Below are 12488 nucleotides of genomic sequence, written 5' to 3' on the forward strand. Positions count from 1 at the left end.
TCAAGTGAACATAACTGATATTCACATAAATCCTGAGATTTCAACTCTGTTAACAGACCAGAAAACTGACCTTTAGAAAGATAAACTGATTTGCCTAAGCTCATCTAGCTAAACTTGAAAGGCTCCCTGTGGGGGAGTCCTATGTGGGACTCTATCCTGGGCCCCAGGACCACGACCCAAGCCAAAGGCAGACACTCAACCACTGAGCCACCTGGGCACCCCTCTAATGTCTTTCTTTTTTTTTTTTTAAAGCACAAAACTATTAGATTCCATGCAGTTAAATAATACTTGAGAAGCTTATATGAAAAATTTTAATAACCATACTTATCAAGCCAAAAAGATGCATTCATACTTAGGATTCAATATATTCTTGTCTTTTCTCTTTCTTCCTATCCAAACTCTACCAATAAGTTTCCTTCAAGAAAACCTCCATGGACAAATTCAACTCAGAGTGAGCTCTTCAAATTAACAAGGCTGTTACTGCCTGTCATATTGGGGCTTTTTTTTTTTTTTTTTTTTAAAGTAGGCTCTCCACTCTGGGTGTGGAGCTCAACATGTGGGGCTTTGAACTCAATCCTGAGATCAACACCTGAGCTGAGATCAAGAGTCAGATGCTTAACCAGCTGAGTCATCCAGGCATCTCCGTACTGGTACTTCTTTTTTAAATTAATTAATTAATAAACAAATTAATTAATTAATTTAAAGATTTTATTTATTCGACAGAGAGAGCAAGTGCACAAGCAGGGGTAAGAGCAGAGAGAGGGAAAAACAGGCTCCTCACGGAACAGGGAGCCCAATGGTGGGGCTTGCTTGATCCCAAGATCTTGAGATCATGACCTGAGCTAAAGGCAGATGCCCAACTGACTAAGCCACCATACTGGGACTTTTAAATGGCTATGTTCAGTCACTGCCTCAGTGACCTCAGCCTCTAACTGCGTCATGCTTCTATACATACTCCATACAATAGGCTCTGTTGTTTATAACAGCTGAGGATAATTATCTCATATTGATGATCCATATTCAAAGAAAATAATCATACCAAACTTATTTGGACATGTTTTAATACTTCTGTGATGACAGATCTTATTGTGCCTCTGTGTCATATGAACAATTACCAAGGTAGCTAAGAGAAATTTTCAAGTGACATGGTATAGTAAATAGTGATAATTTATTTCCTTCTCTGCTGGTTATCCTCAGCCTGACCCTTACCCCTGTAGCCCTGTGTTCATATGCCTACTACTTTCCAGTTAATTCCAGGATGGCTGGAGTCTTTTAAAATATCACCACACTGAGACCATTTTTAGTTTCCTCATTCCTTCCCACTTATGGCCCTCACTCAAATACCTACAGTTCTATTTCTGCTCGCTCCCCACTTTTTTAGGGGACTGATCTGTTAATTTATGATAATTATGGCTTAAAGAGAATGAGTCTGACATTACCACTCCCATGGTTACTCATATTTCCCTGGGGTTTCTTGCAGATGGAGTGACAAAACGAAACAGATCCTTGAAGGGGAACTTCGTGGGATGCAAGGGGCTGTCAGGTTGATTTTATTTTATTTTATTTTTTTCTAAATGGAAATTTATTTATTTTAAGATTTTATTTATTTATTCATAGACACAGAGAGAGAGGCAGAGACACAGGCAGAGGGAGAAGCAGGCTCCATGCAGGGAGCCCGATGTGGGACTCAATCCCGGGTCTCCAGGATCACACCCCAGGCTGCAGGCGGCGCCAAACCGCTGCGCCACCGGGGCTGCCCTGTCAGGTTGATTTTAAAATAAATCTACAAAACAGTGTGTGGTGGAGATGCCTGAAAAAAGAATAGAGGCTTCCAATATTTTGGAAGACATGTTAGGAAGGCAGAGCACTCTGCTGAGAATTTACTTCAGAATGTGTTCCAATCTCTCCTACCAAATATGAGGACCAACCGTCTAACCAAAATGCCTGAAAACAACCAAGCTTGAGGAATGCTTACTATGCATCCAATGCAGAGGACACTGTTACCACTGGGTGCCAATTATAATGACAAGTAAGGAAGCTTACAGGAAACCCATGATGACCCACACTTGCATTGTAACAATGTCAGTCCCTGAGCACACAGCTAGAGGACCAATCCACTTGGGATGACTGCTGCCCACATTGGATATTTTGTTCCTTTAGACACTCCTGATCATTTTAGCAGTGCCCATCTTCTTACCTCAGTGTACTGCTTCTATAGTACTCTTGAAGGTACCAAGGACTACTGATACACTTTTATAAAAAGACTTACTAATTTTTTAACTTAAGGTTTACATTTCTCTGTGCACATCTTTCACAATCACATGCAATGTATAACTGCCCATTTCCACCCTGATCACAGAGTAGGACCATCTCTTCAGGAGAGGGCTGTTTTAAGAGGTAAAGTGGCTATGATACTGTGAGAAAAAGGACTGTGATGCCTTTATTAAACAATATTTCCAACAGGAAAGTGTGTTCTGAGTTGAAGGTAACTTCATTTCTTTTGATTTAGTGACCACCTATGTTTAAATCCAGTTCTATAAAATTGCTTGTGAAATGCTATATAAAGTTATACTGGTTTATTCATTCTTTCGAATTTGAGTATCTACACTGGGCCAGACATTAAGCTCAGTGATGAGTCTACTTAAGAGTTATGAATAAGAAAATGTACTCAGGGTAAACCTTCCAAACCTGAGAGTTCCATGTGATACAGCACCATATGGTTTTCTGTCTTTGTAATTTGCAGATTTTGACCCTTACCCTACTGGTCTTAGTCTTTTTTTTGTTTTTGGTAGGGAATATGCAGAATCCCCTTTTCTCTAGGGCATAGTATCCTATTTCTCCACCATATTAGAGTGGTGAGCCAAAATCCTTACAAAGTTCTAAGTCCTTAGAGCTCATCATTTCATTGATAAAGTCCAAATAAAAACTGATCAGTTAAGTCAACTTTTATTTAGGCATCAATATCATAAGACATTCTCATCCTACAATTTGAGAATATCAATACTAAGAGAATAGAGCACTAGGTATACATAAACAACTTTTTTAGTACTTACTAAGCACTTGAAAACTTTAAAAACAGGTACAGGTGGGGAAAGGGAGGCTCAACAAGCTCTATATGGACCATAACAAGAATTACATAATTTCAATTTAGACACAGCAACCCATAACTTCTTTTTCTGTTAATACTCAGAAAAGAAAGTTAAGATTTTTATCATTTTTCAGTCAACAATTAATACAAATATTTGCCTCTTCTCACCAGTCATATCCAAGGAAAATTTAAAGATAATAGCTTATAGGGATATTGTTTTAATTCTGGATAATTCTATTAAGTAACACTACTTAAAGTGCCCCCCTTTGAAGGAGATCAATTCAATAAAAACGGTAAATTTTTGGCTAGTATAGGGCACAAATGGGTCCCACTTAATGAAAGTCAAATCTGAATTTATGAATTCTGAATTCTAATTTCTGAGGAGATTAAGTTCAAAAACTTTAAAATAATTCCAGTATAGTACTTTTCATTAAGCAATCTATTTGAATTGAATAATGAAATAATGTTCTCTTTGGCAGAGTCAAGATAAATAATAACATATAATAACTTATAATGAAATCAGCCTTCTCAATTATTTTATTAGAATAAAGACTAATCAACTTGTATTAAGATACACAAAAATAGTAATGGGTGAAAGTTTTCTCAAGGTAAAGTTTTAAAAGAAGGGAGGGCCTGGTATTTCTCACAGACACATTTAATAAATAGTTAAGTGGGATTATACTTATGTTAGCTTCAGGACCTAAGAGATATTTGATATAATCAATCAATGGATATTTTTATTGGTAGTTATATCCTCAATTTTTTGAATTCTTCCATTGAAAGTCTAAAAAATTGTGGTTGAGTATACAAAAGAGAAGTATGTATGGGCCATTGATAATAGCAAATAGGAATTCTGAAGTTACAGTCTCACTTCCAGGCTTGTAGAGAATACGCGTCTCTTTTCAACTGTCCAATAAAAGAAATAAAAAAAATAAAAATCAAGGAAAGTGTTAGAACTACAGACCAAAAATAAAGTGCTAAGAGTCATTCCACGTTTGCCATATACTAGAAACAATGCTATGGCCTCCTAAATGAAATCATGATTCTCCTGTCTCTCTATACATCAAAATAGCCACCTTTATTTTAATTTAAAATATTTTATATCAAAATGTAGTTTAATTACTTTTTTTAAAAAAGATTTATTTACTCATGAGAGACACAGAGAGAGAGAGAGGCAGAGACACAGGCAGAGGGAGAAGCAGGCTCCATGCAAGGAGCCTGACGTGGGACTCAATCCCAGGTCTCCAGGATCACGTCCTGGGCTGAAGGTGGTACTAAACTGCCGAGTCACCCAGGATGCCTGTTTAATTACCTTTTTAAAAAACTGAAGTATAGTTGACACACAATATTACATTAGTTTTAGATATACAACATAGCAATCCAACAAACCTGTATGTTATGCTATGCTCACCACAAGTATAGCTAGGTTTTTTGCTTTGAACTGTAAAAATAAATACTATAGTTAGGCTTTGGAAAGCTGTAGTATATATAGACTTATAAACTATGATTTCAATTTTTAAAAAAATATTTTATTTATTTTAGAGAGAGAGAAAGAGAGAGAGAGCGCGCGCGTGCACACAAGCAGAGAGAGCAGCAGAGGGAAAAGGAGAAGCAGGCAGGGAGCCTGATGTGGCACTTGATCCCAGGACTCTGGGATCACGAGCTGCACCAAAGGCAGATGGTTAACAGACTGAGCCACCCAGGTGCCCTTGACTTCAATTTTTGCTTGGAAAGAAGCATCATATTTATAGATTCCCTGCTCTTGATTCAAAAGGATCCTGAAAAATTAAAAAAAAACAAAAAAACAAAAAACGCTGAAGTTAAATAGCTACTTAAATGTCAAGAGTCTTAACATTATCTGGTGTGAAATAGATGAGTAGGTATATCAATCTCTTAAGTACAATGCCATTTGTATTTATTGGACTGTGCTGCATAGGCCATGAAGCCTTGGGGTACCTGCCAGATACCCAATCTTTACTGAGAAAGGAAGCCAGATGTCTTTGTAAGAAAATCAGCCTACAGAGATGGAGGAATGTGCCAGAGACAGATGAGCTGAGAGCAGCCCAACAGATGGTGTTTAATCAATCCAACTCTGATCTTCCTTACTTGGAGAGGTCTTTTTGTTATCTGCCAGCATATTTACTCTATGAATCACGGTGTTAAGTATTACAGTAAGAAGGAGAAGCCTTCTTTGGTAAGTCCTTCTCTCCCAAAATAGAGGAGGAACTGCTGCTTTGTAAGAACTGTCAAGACCGGTACTTCTAATTGCTGTGGCAGCACCAGGCCTGATCTTACTGGACCAGACTGAAACGACGACTAAAACTTGGCATACAGCTAACACTTTGACTAATGTGGATTTCTGTTAGTCTACTCAGATAATTAAATGGGATTTCTTTTCAGCTGGCAGGGAAAATAAAATAATTTCATGGTCTGACCTCAAGCATCTCTTGACTCCCTATATGCTATAATCTAAGCTGCAGTAGCCTTGGTCTATCTCACTTTACCAAAGGTAGTCATATATGGTTTTGTATATTCATGTCCATAATATTGATCAGTTCTGGAGAACAGGACATGGTAAGACAGAGGTTTATCCTAGAATACAATCGTCACTACAAAGTTCCTAGATGTCCACAGGTCTAGAGATGGGGTTGGCAAATTATGACCTGTAGACCAACTAGGTCTAGCCCACTGCCTGTTTTTGTCAATAGTTTTATTGGAACACAGCAATGTCCATTTGTTCATGCAGTTTATGGCTGCTTTCCTGCCACAGCATCAGAGTTGAGCAGTAATGACAGAGACTGTGTAGCCTACAAAACTGAAAATATTTATTAAGTGGTCTTTTACAGAAAAAAGTTTGTCAAGTTCTGCTATGGCATGCTGGTATATAGCTCCTTGGAAACAAAGAATATACCTTGTTGCCCCAAGTATCTCCTACATATTACAGATGGCATATCCTGTAACTGGATGTCCCACTTATATACTTTTACTGGGTAAACCAAAAGGCTGCCAGTTGCAAGTAAAAGCAAGAGCAGGAGACAGCTAAGAGGGACAGGCTACAGTAAAATAGCTTGGCTGCTCAGATTATTTTGTGATCTCGGGACATCAGGATGCTGCTTAGTTTGGGTCATGTTCCAACAGAACTACAGAACGTGATGGCTTGGATTCTGGAGCCAGGCCTACCTCCTTTAAGCAGCTACTATTTTCTTCAATAAATAGCCCCTGGCTAGCCACTAGGTCTTGACAGACAGCAAATGTTTGACCAAGGGAAACCAGATGGCCATATTATTAACACATTTGAACAGTTTTACCTAATCTACCAAATCACAAATAACATGCCTTCGACTAGTAATTTGGGATTTAAACATAACCCTGGGCTTTTGGAGGTCTCGAAGGTGCAGAATACAAAATGAACTAATTCTACCCTTTCCTAGGAGGCCTTCTGCCTCAACCAGGGCTGTGTATTCATAGAGGCAGTCCCTATAAATCAGCTGATAAACATGAGACTGAGCCCAGTTCCTCCGTGACAGTACTAGCCAAGAGTAAACTGCTAGAGCATTATAGTCTGTTCCAAAGTGGTACTGAAGGATGATTCAGAAGCAACCTTCTGACCTGGCAGAATTTTAAGCAGTGCCTTTGATCTTCCATTATACCATTCAGGAGGGAAAGGCTAAGGTCAGTTTTTACCAATTCTAGATAGTGGCTAATGGTTTACCCAGATGGATGCAGACCTGAAATAAGTAACAATGTAAGACTGTGGACAAAAAGATTTGAGGAAGGATAATGTAGATGACCCTTTAAAAAGGACACAAATTTGCATCTCCTATGAATTCTTACCAGAGTGCCCACAATTGCAGCAAAGTCTCTTAATAATCATGTGGATAGTACTGCATCTCTATCTTCCTTCATCAATCTGAGGCTTGCTCAATGGGTTTATGAGTGACTACAGGGTAGTGATAGAGGCTGCATAAGCCAGCCGCTATGGAAGCTAATGTACTTCCTCTCCCTAAGGCCACTGTGGCTATCCACTACTGGACAGTGCCCACTTTGTCAGGAATACTGACCAAGCCTGAGCCCTTGATTTGTTACCCCATCTTGAGGGAACCAGTTAGTCACCCAATACCAGGCTAACTATACTGGGACCCCCCCCCCCCCCATTGTTAAAGGGACAGTGCTCTGCCCTCATTGGAGTTGATACTGATTCTGGATTTGGATTGGCCTTTACTCTGTTTTACACTCTTGACATCACCATATGTGTTTTTATAAATGTTTTGTTCATTGCTACTACAGTATTAAGTATCAGATAAATACGTGATATGAAGAGGATGCTCTGGACTCATCAAGTATCAACCAAAATGGGCCAACAAAATGATGAAAGAGACCGTTACATGCTTAGATTCAACACCAGTTACAGGTGATATCTTTTAGGACTGTGATATTTGCTTTGCCTCAGCAATACATGCAGTACCAGCAAAATACGGTATTATCTCTTTCATAGCCAAAACACACAGGTCTAAAAATCAAGGAGGTAGTAATGTGAGTGGACTCAAAGTTTTAACTAATAATCCATTAAGAAAAATTGTTTCTAGACCCATGACTCAGGCTTTGCTGGCCCAAATGGCATAACATATACTGGAAAACACATTAAAATTGGTGATCATTTCTAGATGGTGGAGTTAGAGGTAACTTTATCTTTTTGTTATTTTCTAGGTTTTCCAATTTTTCTAGAATAAGTATACATTATTTTACATTAAAACATAATTACTAAAGAAAAAATAAACACATATAGCTTCATAATAAATTCACTGAAAATAGCACATGGGGAAAGCAAAGAGTTGCTAACAAAATGAGATAAAATACAAGAATTAGTTTTCCACTTTCTCTGATAGTGGTTATTATGCAGTGCTCCAGGGCAATTATGGAAACATTTAAAATCTGACTAAGCCTCAATTGCCTTATTTGTTAAATGAAGAGAATTCTATATCTCAAAAGATACGTGAAAGAACACATAAACTAACTTCTCTAAAGGAAAGAGCTATTATTACTAGTGGTGGGTGAGTGGTTATGTGCTCAGAGCTTTCAAAAGCATAAACAATAAAAAGAAGTTACCTTTGGGTTAAAATATCTACAAGACTGTGGCTGGGAGCCTCCAAATAGGGCTATGCGGTAGTCATGTTTCTTTCTTCTGGGCCTTGTGCCTTCTACCAATTCTTCTCGATCCTCTGGAGACAGCAGATGATACCTCATTCCACCTGTAGAAAAACACATGGCAACTTTTCAAGAACTTCAGGTAGTTTAATGCTTTGAAAAGGAAATAACCAATATCCTAGTGCTTTCGTTTCTGTAACTGTTTTTCTATTATCTCTCTATTGCATTTAAGGAAAGAGTGAGGGGCAAAGAGGCAGGAAAACGTGTAATGGGTTCTGAGTCCTAACCAGTTTATTATTCTCAGCAGTCACTAAGAACTCCCCCCCCATCCACTTACTACATACTGGTCAATTATCTGGCTCTTCAAGCAATAGCTGCCAAAATAATAATGACAAATTTAGATATCCTAACCTAGTAGTTTCTCAATATTAACTGTGCATTAGAATCACCTAGAAAATCTTTGAAATGGCCACAGACCCATCAAATAAAAAATTCTGTTGGTAGGGTCCAGGCACTAGTATTGTCACTTAAAATGTGGTTCAAAGGCCAGCAGCTTCAGCATCTGGGAGTTTGTTAGAACTACTGAATCTCAAAATCTACTAAGCTTAGTGAATCAGAACCTACATTTTTTTTTTAAAGATTTTATTTATTCATGAGAGAGAGAGAGAGAGAGAGAGAGAGAGAGACAGGCAGAGGGAGAAGGAGAAGCAGGCTCTGTGCAGGGAGCCTGACGTGGGACTTGATCCCGGGTCTCCAGGATCATGCATGCCCTGGGCTGAAGGTGGCGTTAATCCACTGAGACACCCCAGAATCTATGTATTTATTTAACAAGATTTCAAGGTAATTCAGATGCACATAAAGCTTTCAGAAGTAGATGCCTTAGATGATTTTTTTATATTTATTTATTTATTTGAGAGAGGAAGTGAGAGAACACATGAGAGTAGAGAAATTAAGCCACCAACTCTTGGTTCTGGATCAGGTTTTGATTTCATAGCTGTGAGATTGAGCCCTGTTGTCTGCTGGAGATTCTATCTCCCTCTCCCTTTGCCCCCTCCAGCTTGTACTCTCTCTCTCTCTCTCTCAAGTCAATAAATAAATCTTAAAAAAAAAAAAAAAAAAAAAGACCCCAGGGGAAGCTAAGGCAAAAATCACAGCCATGAAAAAAAATTCAAACCACATAAAATCTTAAGTTAAATCACTGCATGCTGCAGAAAAAACCAAACCAAAAGACAATAACTAGCAAAATATTAATCATATAACAAATTTGAAAGATAATCAATTAATAAAATTAAGACCAGTTACTAATAGAAAATTCCATTAAGTAACTGAACACAGTTACAAACAACTCTTAGCCATATGAAAAGAAATTCAAGCTCTAGTTAGAGAAATACAAGTTAAATCACACTTTTTCACTTAATAGATTGGCCATGATCAAACTGTCTGGAACACAGGGTATAATATACATGTGGGGAAACACGCAATGTTTCCTACACATTGCTGGTGGGGACATGGACAGGTACAAACTATTTGGAGGGTAATATATTATGATCCCCTCAAATTACAAATGCATATACACTTTTTTTTTTAAGGTTTTATTTATTTATTTGATGGAGAGCATGAGCAAGCATGAGCAGGGGGAATGGCAGCAGGAAAAAGCAGACCCCCTGCCAAGCAGGGGCCTCAGAGCAGGGCTCATCCTAGGACAGTGGGATCATGAACTGAACCGAAGGCAGATGCTTAACCAACTGAACTACTCAGGTGCCCTGAAATGCACACACTCTTTTGTCAGTAATTCTTCTAGGAGTTTATCAACCTAAACTTCAGTCAGGGAAGTGGTTAAAAATTACTGTATATTCATACAATGGAATATTATATGTGGCTGTTAAGAAAATAAAAAAGGGTAATATGTACCCATGGAATGATCTCTAAGACCTAATCTGGTATGAAAAAAAAGCAGTATGTAGCAGAGTACACAGTAAAATAACATTTGTTTTAAAATTTTATATTTTATGTATATATACACATAGGTATAGATATAATTTGTACAAGTATATGTAAGCAAATGTATATGCAAACTACCTGTGGAAGGATATATAAGATAGCAATAGTAACCTTCAGCATGAGAGGATAAGGGAGTAGAGAGCAGGAGTACTGGAGATATCTACTTTTCGCTATATATCCTTTTGTGTCTTTTTGAACTATATATGATGTGCAGTATTACTGATCCAACAATAAAATAATGTCAACAATTCTTAACACATGCAAAAAAAACACTGAAAAAAAAGAAATATTTAATTACTATTCAAAACTCATTAAACAAATGATTAGAAAAGAAATAGATGAAAGAAGAATTAGTGAGCTGGAATATAGATTTCAAGAATTATCCCAAATGTAACACAGAGACAAAGAATGAAAGGAAAGACTTGCCAACTTTTCTAATTAAAATTCCCAAAGTAGTGGCATTATTTGAAGAAAAATGGCTGAGAATTTTCTAAACGATGAAAAACACAGATCACTGGACTCAGGAAACAAAGAAATATCAAGCAGGATAAACCAAAGAAATGAATGTCCAGAAGCATTTGGTGCTAAACACCAAATATGAAGAAAAGCTCTTATAAAAAGCTACAGAAAAAAATTCGGATCATGTACAAAGAATGACAACCAAACTAACAGCAAGGATCAACAAGAATGATGAAGGCAGGATGAAATAATATCTTCAAAGTATTTGATCTAGAATTACATGCCCAGTTAACCTTTAAGAACAGCATGAAAAAAAAAAGGCATTTCCAGATAGCCAAAACAATTTATAACAAATAGACTATAAAATGTATGAACTTTGTGAAAGATGTTCTTTAACAATTCTTTAGTATTTACTGAAAGTTGTCAAATTTTGTAAAATTGTCATTTGTATTTTTTTTTTTTTTAAAGATTTTATTTATTTATTCATGAGAGACACAGAGACAGAGAGAGGCAGAGACACAGGCAGAGGGAGGAACAGGCCCCATGCAGAGAGCCTGACGTGGGACTCGATCCCGGGTCTCCAGGATCAGGCCCTGGGTCAAAGGCAGTCACTCAACCGCTGAGCCACCCGGGCTGCCCATTTGTATTTTTTATGATCTAATTTTTTTATCTAGTTAACTTATCAGTCACTGACAAAGTTGTATTATATTCACCCACTGTACTAAATTTGTTTCTTCTGTAATTCTGATAATTTTTCTTTTATATATTTTGTGGGCTTAAACTCAATATGAGTTTAGCAATGTTTTCTTCCTAGTGAATGGAACCTTTTCTCTTTATGTAGTTATCTTTTTCCCTAATAATGATTGTTGCCTTCCTATATTTTATTAGATGGTTATATAACTAACCTATCTTTTTATATGGTTAGTGTTTTCCTGGCTTATTTTTATCCTTTTATGTCTTTTCAAACACTTTGTGTCTTTATGTTTTAGTTAGATCTTTTGAAAACAATATATAGCTTGATTTTCTTTTTTAAACCCTGACTATCTTTTAACAGGTAAATTATATTCCATATAATTTAAAGTACTATTTATAATTTTTTCTAATACCTTATTTTGCACTTTTGGTTCATCTCAAGTTTTCTATGTTTCTTTCTTTTTTTTTTTTTTTTTTTTTAATTTTTTTTTTTTTTTATTTATTTATGATAGTCACAGAGAGAGAGAGAGAGAGAGGCAGAGACACAGGCAGAGGGAGAAGCAGGCTCCATGCACCAGGAGCCCGATGTGGGATTCGATCCTGGGTCTCCAGGATCACGCCCTGGGCCAAAGGCAGGCGCCAAACCGCTGCGCCACCCAGGGATCCCTCTATGTTTCTTTCTTGTCTCCTTTTGGGTTGAGGCTTTTTCTCTTCATTTTTCCTTCTACTAGAGAATTTTTATACACTGTGTCAGTCTTTTTAATAGTTATCTATTTTAATATATGTACCTTAGACATTAGTATTTCTACCCTCCTCCAGAAGAAAACAAGGATCTTAGGACAATTTAATTCAATTTATATATTTATGTGTTTAGTTGTTCTGTATTTTTTTTTTTTTAATTTTTTTTAAATTTTTATTTATTTGTGATAGTCAGAGAGAGAGATAGAGAATGAGGCAGAGACACAGGCAGAGGGAGAAGCAGGCTCCATGCACCGGGAGCCCGACGTGGGACTCGATCCCGGGTCTCCAGGATCGCGCCCTGGGCCAAAGGCAGGTGCCAAACTGCTGCGCCACCCAGGGATCCCTGTTCTGTATTTTAGTT

At 37.4% G+C, this 12488-nt stretch overlaps 1 protein-coding gene across 9 annotated transcripts in view; it reads right to left on the reverse strand.

Moving 5' to 3' along the window:
- The window catches only part of KLHL7 (kelch like family member 7), a 67899-nt gene that overhangs the window by 19038 nt on the left and 36373 nt on the right, over nucleotides 1-12488 (reverse strand). For all 9 annotated transcript variants that reach the window (XM_077856545.1, XM_077856544.1, XM_077856539.1 and 6 more), the window contains one exon: nucleotides 8195-8337. In XM_077856545.1, the coding sequence (XP_077712671.1) occupies nucleotides 8195-8337 (143 nt within the window). The remainder of the gene's footprint in view (nucleotides 1-8194; nucleotides 8338-12488) is intronic.

Source organism: Canis aureus, chromosome 18 (genome assembly GCF_053574225.1).
Source record: "Canis aureus isolate CA01 chromosome 18, VMU_Caureus_v.1.0, whole genome shotgun sequence".
In the NCBI taxonomy this organism is placed as follows: domain Eukaryota; kingdom Metazoa; phylum Chordata; class Mammalia; order Carnivora; family Canidae; genus Canis; species Canis aureus.